Source organism: Ciconia boyciana, chromosome 5 (genome assembly GCF_034638445.1).
Source record: "Ciconia boyciana chromosome 5, ASM3463844v1, whole genome shotgun sequence".
Classification (NCBI taxonomy): domain Eukaryota; kingdom Metazoa; phylum Chordata; class Aves; order Ciconiiformes; family Ciconiidae; genus Ciconia; species Ciconia boyciana.
This window is the reverse complement of record NC_132938.1, coordinates 12,060,231-12,076,633: the sequence shown is the minus strand read 5'-3', so window position 1 is coordinate 12,076,633 and position 16,403 is coordinate 12,060,231. Positions and strand designations below refer to the sequence as shown.

At 45.5% G+C, this 16,403-nt stretch overlaps 1 protein-coding gene across 1 annotated transcript in view; it reads left to right on the top strand.

Moving 5' to 3' along the window:
• Nucleotides 1–913: 913 nt before the first annotated feature.
• The window catches only part of CPZ (carboxypeptidase Z), a 37,529-nt gene continuing 22,039 nt past the window's right edge, over nucleotides 914–16,403 (top strand). Inside the window, exons 1-4 of the mRNA XM_072861587.1 lie at nucleotides 914–1,168; nucleotides 13,375–13,398; nucleotides 14,649–15,023; nucleotides 15,835–16,047. Coding sequence (XP_072717688.1) covers nucleotides 1,081–1,168; nucleotides 13,375–13,398; nucleotides 14,649–15,023; nucleotides 15,835–16,047 — 700 coding nt within the window. The 5' untranslated portion in view covers nucleotides 914–1,080. The remainder of the gene's footprint in view (nucleotides 1,169–13,374; nucleotides 13,399–14,648; nucleotides 15,024–15,834; nucleotides 16,048–16,403) is intronic.

The window sequence follows — 16,403 nt, the reverse complement described above, 5'->3', positions numbered from 1 at the left end:
TCATGTGTGAGCAGGTATCTGCCCTCAAAGGAACATGCACTGCCTGGAAAGATAGGATGCTTTGGTCTGTTTTGGTCTAGATTTTTGAAGCAAAACTCCTTTTCCTGTGATACAGGATATTTTTTGATGTGTAGGTAAGAAATGAGGAGTTCACATCCTACCTAAGGCAAGCTTCCCCACCATACTTGTTGCATAGGGATAAAAACATACAATGCATATTTCTCTGAAAATAAATGCCAGAACAAGCAAACAAACAAAAAAAATCAATTTAAGATAAACTTAATATAGATTTACCATCCAGTTAAAGTGGTGCTGTTTGCTCTTCTGGGATCTTATCTACATTTTTGTGAAGTTGTTTTTTTAAGAATAGACAGAAAAGACTGGTATCTCAAGTTTGCTTCTGTAAACTGCATCTTATCTTAAGCGAAATGCCCAGAAGCAGCATGCGGAGGGGGATCCTAGTGGTTATTTTGTGGGTTCCCATTCTCACTGTGCTGGAGGGGATGCATTTTAAAGTCCCTTCGCTGTTGTGTTGTGTTTTAAACTTGCTGTTAAGTGGGTTATGAAATACCATTCCTCGGGAGGAAAATTGCTTTCGATTGTTTGCTTTTCTCTGTCTCTTTTCCCCCTGCTCTCTCCAGGCAGTCACTCTCGGCTTCAGTGAGACACACTTTAACGAAGGTCCCATGTCCCTTAGGAAAACTGCTGCGTGAAGACCAAAGGCGTCGGACCCGTGGCTGAGGAGTAGGCAGGCACATCCCTGCAGGGACCCCCCTTCGCTCAAACTGTTTATGAAATTGTAAACCAGGCTGCAAGAGGGAGGCGGTTGGGAGGCAGAGGGAGGGGGAGCTCATTCCTCCTCCCTCTCTGTCTCAAAGCCTTTTGCTTTCCAAGCTCAAATGCTAGCTGAAATCTGACGCCTGGACTGCATATACTGTGAGACGTGGGCATGCCCTTGCAGTGCACTGATTTCCTCTGCAGTTTGGAGAGCCAGAGCCTCGCTGAGGCTCCGAGCAGAGGAGCCGCTCCATCAGGCAGCGAGTGCCACATCACCGTGCTGCCTGCGCAAGGGGCTCCAGCATGGTCCTGAGGCTCCTGCTCCTCCTCGGAGGGCTGCTTAGGGCCACCGAGCCGGCTCCCCGCTGTGAAACCGGCCAGGAGACCCTAGGTAAGGCTAACCGCCCCAAAAGTCCCCCTTCCTCTCTCCCTCCTTCTCCTGGAGATGAGCAGAGTAAAGGGCTCCAGCTTCGAGGTGAGGGAGGCAGGAGCTGTCACTCTCCCCTAGAGACGAGGGGATCTGCTCTTTGGAAATCTGTAGACTGCCAGTGGTGAAACTGTGGTTGTGCTTGGGAAACGAGGATGGGAAGGCAGGTGGTGGTGTGGCTCTGCAACAGAAAAACAAGTCTGGGATGTAAGGGAACGTAATGTTTCCCCATTGCTGTCTTTTAAGGCCACGTGTAGATGTGTCTTTCTGTCAGTTTATGGAGTTCCCAGTTGGTAGGATCCCCCTCGCTGTCGTGGGGAATGCAGAGGGTTCGCCTCATCTCTGGCCTTGCCTTCTAGGAATGTGGTAGTCAGATTGCAAGAAGATGAACTTTTGACCTTCTGTACGCTTTTCTGCTTAAGAAAAAATCTTCTCCTTACATTCAGCTTTAGGTCATTTATTTCAAGTCCAAAGTATGAGAAGATTTATTAGGATCTGACAGCTGTAGGGTGTGTTTTAGCTTGCCATAAGCAATATGGAATTTGTATGAGTTGATTGGCTGGAAAAGCAGATTTACCCATTAGAATAAAGGTTAGATAGGAACATGCTGATAAACGAGTTGAAAGCTTTTGGTTCAGTAACCAGTTGACTAATAAAAAATATTAACAGAATCTTTTAAAAATATGTGGTATTTTTAATCAAGTGGACTTAATTCAGATTTCATTTATGTGGGGACAGTGGAGAGGTGAATTCCAGTGTAGTGACAAGGTCTGTTCCAGGAAAACTATTTTCAGAGGGTTCAAACTCAAAATGATTCAGAAAAATATTTATTTTATGGGAATACAGGAAGGGATAAGTTAACCTGAAACTGACCTTAATGTTACCCAAGGAAGTTCAGCTATATTTCGGTGCTTAAATATAAACTGTAGACTGTCACTGCCATTGAACTGCTGCACAATGCAGTCCATGTGCTGTGTACTGCATATAATTTGAGAGTGCTGTTCCCACGAACATCAAAGTGAGGTCTACCGCAGCCTGAAGGGATTTTATTTTTGGATAAAGCTGCACAAAGAGAAGTGTTGTAGACTATTTACAGCCAATTACAGGAAGAGCCTGTGTGGTTTGCAGTATGCCCTTTCTCTGTGAGGTATGATTCTGCTCCAGTTCCAGCTGATCAAAGTTTTGCCATGGGGTATTAATCCCGGGAACCACAAATGTAGGGATCATTGAGGGATAACTCTGCTGTGGCAGAATGTTTTGTGTGTGTTGGCAACTGTGCTGTCTTTAGGGGAGGGCTTGAGGAAAGGCAGGCAATGGAAATACACCTTGCATGTGGTGGGACTGGACTGGTGAATATGGCCCTAGGGAGATGGCTAGTGGTAAGGAGAGCTGCCAACGTCACTACATGGTGTGCAACGCGAGGAAGGGGCACACTTCACACTGGAGGGATGCTGGACCAGGGAATAAAGTAGCAGCTTGGACCTTGAGAGACCTGCCAGATTTCTCAAGGGTCTTCCTTTGCTAAAGGGGAGATATGGTCATGTTAGGCCACATGAAAAGAAAGGGGACTGTGGTGCTGCACGTTCACAAATAGACCTTGCAGGGGTCTCCTCTCAACATCCAGGGCAGTAGGTTATGTCTTCAGCTGTAGCAGTGGGAGTTTCTCCCCTGTTTTGGGATCCCTTGTGCAGATCTCTGTGGATCTCAGTGGCCAGACCTGCAGTGCCCTGCAGGAGAAGACCAGCTGCTCGTGCACGAGAGAAGGGCAGTGGGAACCAGTGCCACTGTCTGACTCCCAGCAAGGCGGGAGCTGGTTTCTGTAGGCTGCCTGGCCTTCTCGGTGATACTTGCTCTACTGTGACTCATTTTTCTTTTTAAATAAGAAACCAAAATGAAACATGGCTAACAATACCATGATCCTTACAAAATGCTTTGTGCTTTTCTATTTAGTAAAATAAGGAGATGATTACTGTTAACCAGCCCCACAATATGGCACAGGCATCACACACACTGTGGGAGCTTTTTGAGCAGCAGCTGGGAACCATGGCACTGAGAAAGGACAGATCCCTTCTCCCCAGCTGTGTCCTGTATCCTTGGGGAGCCAGTAAGCCACTGTCTCCCCCAGTGATAAGATGCTACATTGCCTCATTGAGAGGCAGCACTTCCAGACCCTGATGAGTTTTACTGGCTTCTTAGCCTCCAGTTTGGGTGAGAAAAGTACAGCTCAGCATGTTTCTCCTGAAAGGTGGCCAGCCTTTGGTGGAGGGAGCTGATAGCACAGGTTCCTGTTTTATCCGAGTTGTGCACGTCTCTGCTGCTGACTGATGTATTCCACTGGTAATTAGTTAAATGCAGCACTTTACCGTCACTGACAGCAAAATAAAAACAAAGTAGAAGCAGGCTGAAGTCATACGCCTCAAAATAGTAAAAGCAGATGACTTTCCTTGCAACTGGGGCCAGCTCTACCATTGAGATCCTACCAGGGGTCAGGCTAAGGCTGCAAAACAACAGCGATCGAACCTCCCTGGTCACTCCCGTTCAGAGCGCGCTTTCCTGGGGACGCCTAGGGCAGAGGTGCGCCAGGGCTCAGGTGCGTGTGCGAGCCCCCAGGGCTTACGGCCTGAGCTGGGGCCGACACCCCAGCGCTTGCCGCTGCCCGGGGCCCGGCTCCGGCGGGGCCGGGCGGCAGCGGGCACTGGGCGCCGCAGCGCAGCCGCCGCCGCTCGGGGCCGCGCCGCCGTCTGTGGTGCCACCGTGTGGGCTCCTCAGCTCGCACAGACGGCTGCTGGGGACACGGCGGCGCTGGGCCGAGCTCAGCGCAAAAGGGATGCCCGAGCCTTTGCCAGCCCCCTCCCTGCCTGCGCGTTTGAAGGTGTTGCGGGTAGGCGGGACAGCCCGTCAGATGGCACTGCCGAGGGCCGGAGCTCTTTGATCTGAAGCTGCGGAGGCGGGAGAGCAGCTGGAGCGCTGCTCCCGGGGCAGCCCCGGCTGGCACGCCTGTCACCTGTGGGCCGCCTCCTCTCCCGAGCACCTTGGTGTTTCCCATCATCCTGGCTCGCTCCGCTCCTGAGCCAGACATTGCCCCATCCCGAGGGGCTCCGCGTTTAACCCCTGGAGATGGGAGGGAATGGGGAGGTGTAAGGAAGAGAGCGGGGGGGGGGGGGGGGAACCAGCAGGGTGGGAGGCAGGGGACAGGTACTTCTGGAACTTTCTTCTGGAACCCAGAACAGATTTTGTGGCACTGGCTCCTCTCTAAGCTATGGCATTGAGTAAGACTGATTGTCTTCTGGAAAGTCAGACTGACAGAAAAAGTGGCTTCACATATAGATGCTATACCTTTCCCCTCTCCTTCTCTGCTGTTCCCATCTCCGTAGTGTGCCATGGGTTTTGCTAAGTGAAAGGGAAAAAGGGAAAAGCCATTTCCTTCCGTGAGCTTCACACTGGCCCCAGCTTCATGGGACCTGAGCTGTGGACATCTCTAATGTTTGTTTCCTGGTGAAACCCACGTCTCTGTGCACACGCACAGGCAGAGCCTCTCCAGCTGCTGCTGCTCTCGGGTGTGTGGCTGCACTGGGTGACCTGGCAGTGGGCTGGGGTCTGCTCCTCTGCCCCAGGGCTGGTGGTGCCGGCTGGGTCCCTCATCCTGCTGTGGCTGGCATGGGCAGGTGCAGACACAGAGCCGCCACGTATGGGAAAGCCCAAGCTGTAGGAATCTCGCCTGCTGCACCCGAGATGGATATGTCCAGGCCTTGTCAAAACAAAAAAATGCAGAACTAGCGTCTACATCATGCATGCTCATAAGATGAGAAATTCCAGCTCTCATAAACCCGGTTGTCATCACCGGGTCATGTGAGCTGCTCTGTATTCCCAGCACTGACTCGGGTATTTCTACACAATTATTATTTTAGCAATGCTGATCTTCAGCTACATTTAACATGGGAAATGGGATCAGAAACAGGCACTTACGTGGGAAAAGTAAGTTTATATTGAAAATACAATACAGAAGTATATCCTTTTACTGCTGAAATAGTTTATGCATGATTTTAATCTGAAGGCAAAGTTTCTTCAGAATATTTGTTCAGACATTTTTAAAGTGTGGGTATGTAAATACATAGAAGTCAAAGCTTGAACAAAACTCCCACTGCCCTAAGGCACAGCTAGGCTTTTAGCAAGACTTAGTAATACTAATGGCTGATCCCCTTTAACATTTCTAGACATTGCCTTTCCCTTCACACAGTCAACCGGTGGTTGTTTGGGGGTGCTGGCTGGCTGATAGCTACCATGCTCCCCTTTGGACTGCCCAGGCCATGTGAGAGCCATCCCCTCCTCAAGCCTGGTCCAAATGTTGGATAAATGTCACAGGTGCCATTGTTTGGGGGGGGAGGGATTTACCATGAGCATGGACGTACCATGCAGAAGTCACCTATCATGTTGTGAACATGGTGTTTGAGGCTGGTGGGCCACATCCTGGTCTCTTTGCTGGGATTTTATGACCCAGGGCTTTTATGACTGCTGAATCTTGTTTGGACAGAGTCACGCTCCCAGTTGGACACAGCTGTCACAGATCAATGGAGTTTAAGGACTTAGGGTTGCTCTGCCCATTGCAGAAATAAAACTAAATTTCAATCCCTTTGTTTATCCTGTTGTAACTCCATTGATTTAATTGACACTATTTCAGTTTTACAGGGTTATAACAGGACACCCTTATCTAGGAGACAATATGAGATTAAGGCATGGATTTAAGTCAAGGCTGTTGAATTAACTGCCAATCTTTTGTAACATAAAAATACCACATTTGGCTAAAACTGAACTGCCTACAGAAAAACCAGATGTGATGTTAATTACAATAGTTCTCATACATCTAAACTAATGAAAAGACAGAGTTATGCTAGGGGGCTGCATAGACTGTGTTTACAGAGGATGGAATGATGTTTTGGCAAATGTTTTGGAAGGGTTGTAGCACCAAAGAGGAAAACCTCAATTTTTCAGACATGATCCTCTGTCCTGTGGCATTCAACAGAGTTGAACTTACTCAAAGGTGAGGTTCTGACTGTGATAAACTGTTGGCCAGAGCACTTAGAGAGTACTGCGTCCTTAGTGGGAACTGAGCTGTAGAGAGTGTATGGTCACAAAGTAAAGCTATGGAGGCATCACAGCTCCAGATTACCAGCCTAATAAGTGTTTTCACCCTTCTTCAGTCACCCTGACAAAAATTTGATCCTTTAGGTGATAGTTGTAAAGATTTCCTATTCCACCTTCTCACCCCAGCTGGTTTTTTAACACCAGCATCCCCAGATCTGAGCTGATTTCTCATTCCTTCACTGACCAGACACTGAGAGATGGTCTCTATATGTCTCCAGATCATCTTGGTGCACAGCGAATGCATGTTCAGCAGCAGCCCAGCCACATGTGCAGCCCAGCAAGTCTTCAGCCAATTTGGCAACTGCTGGGCCATTTTGTTGTCATTTTCTTTGTTGTGTTTTGTTTTCCCAAGCGGTAATTTTTCCCTCACAACTTGGAAAACATCTCAGCTGAGGCCTAAAAAGCACATTTAGTGTTTTTTTGTTTGGGGAATTATGTTTCTGTTCAGGATTTTCGGCTGGGACAACTCCCTGGAGCAGCACTTACTGGCCAGAGACACAGCTGGGGTGACACCAGGGATCCTATCACCAGAGGCACCAAGACAGGCGGTGGGGACAGACAGGCAGAGAGAAATACTCGTCAGTTCTTTTAGGCTCCTACAACTGCAGCCCTTTTTGAGTTGCATCTGGACAATTAGAAATAAGGGAGAATTACTGGCCACCACTGAGGCTGGCTTTGAGCCATTGCCGAGTGGCAGGTCTTGGTGTGCATCTGCACAGATTTTGACCTGTTTTCTGCAGGTTGCGTGAACTCCCACCATCCCTGGGAAAGCTTCAACATCTTCTTGCAGGCCCCAGACCAGTCCTGTGAGAGAAACAGTCCTGGAAGAGCCAACTGCAGTGTCATTGCTGGGGGAACACCTTCAGTGATTCAATAAAAACGGGTGTTTAACTGAATGCCAGACAGCAGGTGGGTTAGAAAGAGGGGTGATTAATAACGAACACTGGCTTGCATCTTCCTGCTGTGATCTTGCTCTGCAAAGTGAAGGCAGATTAGGTGTTAATCCCTTTCAGGTGCTTTCAGGCTTCTTCATGTGAGGGAGCAGGGCTAAAACAGGGCTTGTCTCACAGCCTGCATGTCGGGCTCCTGCATACTGCTTCTGCCCGTTTGCAAACACATCACTCCCCTGGGGCAGTTACAGCAATTGCTGGAGTGGAAGATTAGTAACAGGAATTCAGTCCTCTACTCACAAAAGCTTTGATGTATCCAGAAAAAGGAGTTAACCACGTGGGCTGCTTTTTGCAATCACTCCTCTCTCCTCCAGTTTTCCTGGAATTCCTTCTCTGTGGCTGGGGAACTTCCCCACTTCTGCCCCTGCATGTATGCCTTAGATACGTAGCTGCCTTCTCTCCTGGGCTTTCTGCTCAACCATATTCCTCCTAGCCAAACTACTCAACTCCCTCATTCCTCTGCCACTTAGTCCCCTTATTTCTCCACTCCTCCTGGCAATTCTGATCCATTATAGTATTCTATAACGGATCTTGTTCTGCTCTTGTCCTCATGCTGTAGCTGGCTCCGGGAGGCAGGCTGTGCTTTGCCATTTGCAGGTGCTGTTGCAATGTTTTGCAAAATGTACAGCCCAGCACTGTTTGCATATTACCACTGATATTAAGTTTCATCTCTTTAGTGTTACAAGGCAGATTATCATTGCAAAGACTGACTTGACGAACCGTGTAGAACCGCGAGGAGAGTAATGCTAACATGATCAGAAACTTAAATGCTTTGTTTGAAAAAGCAGAGGTTTTTACAATAAACAGACTAAAATGAATACATATGTCTTCCAGTTTAAAACGGTATTGTAAGAAACCCAGAAAGCTGGTAGGGGGTGTGCTGGTCTGTACAAGACAAATTAGCTCATCTTGTTCGATCTGTCAGTCATAACAATGCAGTTGGGTAAGCCTCACTGAATGATTTAGATATTTTGCATTTAAGACTGGCCCTTGGGCTTATTCCATATCCTCAAGCACACAAGTCTCCTGTTGGCTTTGGTCTTGAAAAAGGCAACCAGCCAAGCCGTGGCACTGGAAGTATCTGTTGAGCTCTAATTGTCTGGGTTAGGGTTAATCACAGCAGCTTGCTTCTTTCAGTGCTGAATCATCAAGGGGAAAAAATGTAAGCTTGGCAGTAAAATATGTATGTGCTGCATTGTAGATTTTCAAACTTGCCTTTGCAAATTAAAACCAGAAGCGTATATTATAGAGAGGGCTCAGAAAGCTTGAAATGGCTTTTCTCCTCTTCAATAAGTTATTTTATCCATAATCTTAAATAGAAGCTGTGCTACTGAAAGGACTTTTGTAGCTCTGGTGGAATAGCTAGAGTACAAAAATAAACATAAAAAATTTAAAATGCTGTTCTGGGTCAGGAAGAAAAAGGTCTCTCCATACCAACCTGTCCACGGATGGGACTATGAGAGGAGGCGGCACTGCCTTCCTCTGAGCCCAGGGAAGCCTCTGCTCAAAAAATGGAAGAGGTTTAGGCTCTTTCAAGCACACAAGAAGCAGCGATTGAAGCCTTCCAAGTTAATCTGGAGACCTGAGAAAATTTGTGTATTATTGCCTGTCATTCCTCTTATGAAAAAGAGAAAGGGAGTGGCTGAACTCTTCAAGCTGGCATTGCTGGAGCTTCAACAAAAGGAGCTATAATGGGTAGGGACAGGGATTTGCTGGTCATTCCTGTGTGCAGAGACCCAGACCCGAGGGTGCAGGGCTCCAGGAGCAGAGCGTGCAGCTGCAGCTGGGGAGCTGGCCTCCGAGAGTTTCCTGCCGCCTGCTCTCCAGGCAGGCAGGCTCTGGCCCAGTTACGTGCATCCACATTATTTATATAAGTACACGCACTGGAGAATTATCTTTGGCCTTTGCAAAGCCGCACCCTCCAAAACATATGCAAGCATTGGCATTAGGAAACATAGGAAAAGTCCAAACACCACATCAGCACACAAACACATTTAAGACTCGCTATAAAGCAAGGTCTAGTATAAACCAGACCTTGTCTCTCTTGCTTTTATGTATATTAACTCCTGATAACCTGAAAGCTCAAGCTGTTTCACTCCTGGGTGTTTGCATGACAGAGCTGTGGCTGATGTATGGCTCATAGCAGCTTGCAGGGGGCTGTGGTGGGGAGAGGTGCTACAGTTTGGGCAGAGCTGGCCTCTGAGATGGCAGAAGAAGCTGTATAGATGTCTCTGGCAGAGAGAGACAGGGAGAAAACAGCACAGTATGCTGCAAAAATGTGAGGCTTAGATCTAAGTTTAGGCTTAGACCTCGGTTTAGGACCCGGGAGGAAGGAGTCAGTTTTGCTGCTAGTCAATGAGTGAGTTTTGGTAGCTCTGAGCTTGTGAGGGACATCCTGGGCCAAAAGTAAAGTGGAAAAGCTTTCCCCTTTGTTGAAGAATCACCCCTTCTTATCACATACTGAGATGTACAACTTCAGTTGCTGTGGGAAAGATTTATAGGGATTTGGGTTCCCCATCTAAAAAAAAAAAAATCTATCCTCTTCAGTCAGCATCTTTGTTAATGAGTAATAGCCATGTTGCTTAATAGATTGCCTCTCCCTGTAAGTATGGTAAAAATAACAAAGTGTAGAAGCCAGGTAGCAGACAATCTGAAACCAGACCTGTCTTTACCTTTCCTGTGCTAACATCTACTCCTGCTCACAAAACGATCCAGTCCTCTTGTGAACCTAGCTACAGCATATGACTTAGCGGTTTCGCATGTCTCTTCCATCAGCTATCCATTGCTTCCCAACACCTCTCCTTCTGGCCAGCTGGGCAGAAAGAGGCATCTGCTAGACGCAGCAAGACTGCTGCTGCTCAGAGAGCCAGGGGGAAGCAGCAGCACCGTGCCCAGATCCTGCCTGCTGCATTTTCCCTTTGGTTTCCTCTGCTTGTTCCAGCATGTCGCCAGAATACCTTTTTGCTCCAGCTGAATAAGCAGAATACTGAGACACCATTGAGTCTAGGTTTGTGCCACGTATCAAACTGACTGATGGCTATGGCACTCCTGCACAGTAATAGCAGTCCGGAAGGTTGTGTGTGCCTCAGTTTTGTTATTTGATCAGCGCATGTCAGAGACACAAGCAAAAAGGACATTTGTAGCTTGGTCTCGGAGCCAGCAAAGGGGAAATGGCTCTTACCTGTGAGGAAACATGAGCAGTTGTGGAAAGACCATTCATACTCCTCAAACGAACACACGAAGAACTGCATTCAGCACACACGACCCTCCAGTCTAAAATAATAGCTACAATACAGTCATTTTATGCTGAGGAGAAAAAAGGTGTCAAATATTTCTTAGCCACTCTTCAAGGTAATGAAGGAGATTCATTGCTAATGACCCTGGTGATAACCAGAGATAGTGTCACTCTGCTCGTTGGGATGTGGCTGAACTCAAGCCAGTTCCATCCGCACCAAGTTTTCCCCTCCGTATGGAACATTTGGCTGGCTCCAGACTTGTGTCCAATGCCTCACAAGTTGTTGTGGGTGTGATGGTGTTGGGATATAAGACTATTTAGATTCAGGGAGGAAGTGACATCCAATTTTATCAGCAGGATTAGTTGCTGGAGCTCTTACTAACAAGCAATCACTCCTTTCTGTTTCCCAGCTAGCATTGTACAAAATGCTGTTGCTTGATTATCCCCAGATGTAAAACTGCATGCACTATCTGGCTGAGATGAAGCTTTTTTAGAAATGCCTTGACCTTAATAACTAACTCACTGAGGGGATTGTGCCCAACTAAGGGAAGCACTGAAATCCTGTAACACAAGACACTGTTGATGAACAAGGTATTGTTTATTGCTATTAGCATAATGTACCAAGCCAGGAAAGGAGTTTGTATGGATATAATTTTTTCCAGCTTGCTGCTTACCAGGACTTGCTGGTGTTGGAGATGGGCTGTTTCTGCAAGTTCTGATCCCTCATCTATTTTATGAGGTAATGTGGATCAAAGACAATTCATAATATAGAACGAGACTCATTTCCAATTAAACGTCTCCCTCCAAGATAAAATTCCAAGGTTAATTTTGTTCTCATTATAATGATTTTATTTTGGCTAAAGAATGATCAACTCATTAGCAGCACATATGCAGATGATTACCTTTAAACAAATATGCCGGGAGTAGAAGTTTAAACTTTCCTTAGTAGGAAAAAAAGAAAATGTAATGAATTTGGTCCTATGAGGGCAAATGCTCAGTTCACTGAGTAAGAAGCTAGATGCCTGTCCCCCCAGTAAGTGTTAGAAGAAATAGCAATATAGCTAGATCCCATCATAAGGCAAACAGAGCCATTGGTGTTTAAAAAGCTTGCACATAATGGCTGAGCTCCTGTGAGGCACTGGTGATAACAGCTCTGATACCTTGGTAGCAATATTTTTCTTTAGTTGCCAGTATTGGAGAAGGGCAGTATAGAATCATTTGCTACAGGAGCAAAAGAGGCCTTTCCTGGGTCGTCAAACCATGTTCCTTCAAAATCAAGAAAGCTTGGTTTATTTGACCTAGTAAATAGAAAGCTAAGGGGATCTGATTGCTCTCTGCAAACACACGATGAAGGCATCCACCAGGGAGTGCAAAGGGCTATTTAAGCTAAAGGACAATGCTGGCAGAACAACACATGGATATAAACTGGCCAGGAATACTTTTAGGCAGGAAATTAAAAGGCAATTTCTAGCCATTAGAGGAGGGAGCTTTTGGAAAAGCTTTCCCGTGAGAGTAGTTGAGGAGGGAAATAATTAGTTTTAAGATGTTATTAAAAGGTTTATAAAATGCAGTTGCTAGAGATAGGATGAAGTAGGATGGGGAAGAAATACATCCCCTCGTATCCACCAAAGGCTTAATTGCTTTACAAGAAAGGTATGCACAGCATTATGTGGGACCAATAGATTTGTTAGGGGAAGATCCATAAGGCAGTTTGGTATGTACAGAAGGACTCACATGGACTTTTAGACTAAACCAGATTGCTAAAGACCTACATTTTCATTAGTGAAATTTCCTAGGCACCTAACTTACAGTTTTTAAGCATCCCTAGAAATATTGTCAAGTTGTCAGGGCTGGGCAGCTCAATGTCTTTTTCAAACATAAGCCTGATTTCTTACACAGCCGCACTTCAGATATATTGTCAAGTCCTCCCTTTTTAAAGTGGATCAACAACAACTGGCTGGTCACTGTGCTTGTCTGGCCATGCCCTACACCTGATCCCTGCAGTCTGTCCTGTCTTCTTACTAAACTCCATTTCCAACTCTTTGCTGGGGTGAGGGTCTCTCTTTTTTTGTGTGTGAATGGGGGTGTATGGGGCTCCACATGCCAGCGACTGGTGTGAGACCATGGGTCAGAGGGGCTTGTGTGTCTGGGATGCAGCAGCTAAAGGAACCAGAGTGCATGTGCCTTGTGTGTGTACGTCAGTGTATGCAATTGCTAGCAAACACCAAGCTGGACTAGCAGTGGACAGGACAAAAGATTTGGGAGCTGGGTATTTGAGCAGCTGTGACCCTGGGCTGGATACTGAAGAGGCTGGAGGGTCTCAAAGTTGGCTACTGGAGGAACCAGGAGGTCCAAGCCAGCTATTGGGAAGACCGCAGTGCCTGGGGATTGGCTACCAGTGAGACCCTAGGTCTGGGCCATCTACCAGAGAGACCAGCACGTGCGTCAGTGCATGAGGCAGCTGGGAGATCAGTGGATCCAGGGGCCAGCTACTGGGTAAACTGAGCCTTGCTACTGGGGTTCCAGTGTGTCTAAGCTGAGCTGCTGGAGGGATCCACCTGTACTTCTTTTCCACCAATGGTCTTTCATCCTGATTAGCCAGAAAGGGGAACGGAATGATGCTTTTAGTGCTGGTTGTGTTTGCCTGTACTGTGTTTTCTCTTTGTGGATATATGTAATATGTGCCTGTTAGGAACACGTGCTTGTCCATGGTATGGCTGGACCTCAGGACATAGAGCTGCAGCAGCCTCTGTGGGACTACCAGATTGGACAATTCCTAACATGAGGGAGGTACCATGGATACCTGCCCCATAATGCTTTTTTTTTTTTCCTCTTTATTGCAGGTCAATGCCAAACTGTACAGAAAGGTATGATGTGACTTTGCTCGCTGTCCTTGGAGAATCTCAAAACCTTAAGTATTTCTTCATTATTTCCTGACAAGTTTTCTAATGTTGGTGCTAGTAGGTCTTGTTCCTAGAGAGATTATCTCTTTCACACAAGGCAGGATTTTGCTGCTGTGACAATGGTATTTGTTAATAGCCAGAAACATTAGCAAGAGAAGGAGGCTCAAACATAGGCCCATTACTGTAATAGGCAGTATTTTTCTGAAGAGACATCTCTCTTATTACTCCCTTTTCACCTCTGAGTGGGTTGAAGGTATTACCAACATTTATCCTTCCTAAGACCTCTTAACGTGATTCTTAAAATGTATTAGGTTTATGAGAATATACATGTAAACACATTTATGGGCCTACTTGCCTGTGGGTCAAGTCCCAGAATAACTTTTGATCTCTTTGGGCAATTTCAATCAAACTTCACAGAGGGGCTGCAGTTTCAGAGATATTGAAGTCTTACAAATTTTGTGGGGCCAAGCAAAGAAGAGAGATATCTTACTGATACCTTCCCCACTAAAGAAAAAAATCTGTATGGTCTCACACCTCATCGGTGAATCCGTACTAAAAGGCAAAGCCAGGGGAGAGAATGATATCACAAATACACTTTATTCAGGAATCTGAGTTTTTCCCATGTTAGACACCAGCAAATTCATACCTCAACAGGGAGTTTTTTTCTCTTATGGATTTGCTGATGTTTAATAAGCTCAAACTGTATTCTTAATTTAAATCAGATAAGATTTAATTGAGTGTGAGACAGCCTTTCCTTTGGAAACCAGGTTTTATTAATTTTGGTGGTTTCCAAGATATTTGTTAAATGAACTCCCATGTGGGCGCAGTACTCCAGTGTTTTCTGGCCAGGGATTTGTCCTTTCATTGCTGTTCAGGTATTGAATTAACAAAATAAATCTTATTTTAGGAACAGTGCTTATCAATCAGCTAACCCCTGATGCCCCATCAAATTGTCAGGTACCATTTGAATTCTGAATGACATCTACTTGCATCAAACTGTTCACAATCAATCTCCACACCAAGCATACTTTTCATCATCTTTCTATAAGTGGTTTTAGACATCCAGTGCATTTGAGAGTATTGCAAATTGCCTTCAGTCTATCTGTGAACAAAAAAATAAGTTCATTTAACGTGTTATTTGTTTTGTCGTCTTTGAACTATTCAGAGTCTCAGTGACGCAAGTTATTTTTCATATGTTCATCTCCCTTTCATAGCAAAATGCGTGGACATTACCTTAAGTTCTTGTACTGATGTTGCCTATACTCAAACAATGTATCCTAATTTTCTGGATCAGAAGTCTCGAGAAGTGATTGAGTACAGCTCTGAGTACATCCTCATCAGCGTGCTCCACAACTTGCTCCAGGGAGAATGCAATCCGGACCTGAGGCTCCTGGGCTGCTCAGTGCTGGCCCCGCAATGTGAAAAGGACAAAGTTATAAAGCCCTGCAGGCATGTCTGTGAAAACCTGAAAAAAAATTGCCTCCCTGCCTTTGATGCAATAGACATGGCTTGGCCCTACTTCTTAGACTGCGACCGCTTTTTTGCTGGGGAAGAAGAGGGATGTTTTGACCCGCTGGCAAAGCTGCGAGGTAAGGAAGGAAGCTCTGCTGATGCATCTTACTCGTCTAGATGGGAAGGGTCTCATCTCACTCAGCTTGACATGTTTATGGCACAAAACCCCTGCACTTGTCATCTCATCTTGTCGTCTTTGTAGACACCTGTAAGGTGTGATTCATCTTGTTCCACCTATTTTCAAAACTTAATTAAACTGTGCTCAAGAAGCATCTGTTTCTCTCCCTCATATACAGAGAGCATCAAGACAGGCAGCTCAGAGCTGGATGTTTGGACTGCCAGCGTGCATTTAGATAAGCCTTGCCCTGTGTGATAGCTGTCTGTATATTTGAAATATTTTATTTAAAAACTGAAACTTTAATGCACTCATGAATTCATGACTAGTTGACAAGCTTAACAGCTCATTAAAATAATCTCATTAATGATTGTCACAGATTTTTGTTTGGATGAAGAAGATCCAGATAGCTGAAGACAGCTGAATTTCATAAAAAATTAATTTGATCCACCAGATTCAAAGGGACAAAACTGTACATTTTGTGACTAAAATGTGCTAAGCATGCCAAAGGCCAAATTATAACTGGAGGTTGCAGAAAATATTTGCCAATGTGATTAGTATGATTTTGCATTAGTATGATTTTGCAAACAAAATATGCCACAATAAACAGTGTAGGATGTACTGCATAGATTTAAGCTTTGATTGCAGCTGTATTTTCTATAATTCTACTACTGAGGAAGGCATTTTGCATAAAAGTGCAGACACTCATACAATCCTCTGAGCACCATTTTAAACACTTCATTAAAATACTGTGTTACAATTTTTCTTTGCAGGAGAAGTAGCAGTTGAGGAAGATTTGCCTTCAGACTTGCCAGCAACTTTTATTCGGTTCAAACACCATTCATATTCCCAAATGGTGAGCACATTGAAGAAGACTGCTTCTAAATGCTCCCATATTGCAACAACTTACAGCATAGGTCGCAGTTTTGAAGGGAAGGATCTTTTTGTGATCGAGTTTTCAACCAAGCCTGGACACCATGAACTGCGTGAGTTATATCAGTGTTGATCAGGTTGCTTGAGGGAACTCCAGATTATGTGAGTGAAAACAGGTCCTTTTAATGGGATATCACTTAAACTGTAAAAAGCATGGATTCAAAAACATTTCTCCGCCTTTGTGTTCCTGAATTACAGCAATAGCTGATGATTCACTGTAGCAATTACAGTCCAGTTGCAATTTCCTAACTTTATGACCTCAGTTTATGACCATGGTTGACATTCCTTCTTCCTAGATGTATGACCATGTACTTTGTTGCAGTGATATGGCTATTATTTATTTGTGCCCAGCGTACAAAGAAGTTTGGATAGTTTTCTGTTACTGACCTGCCCTCTCCATCATCTACCA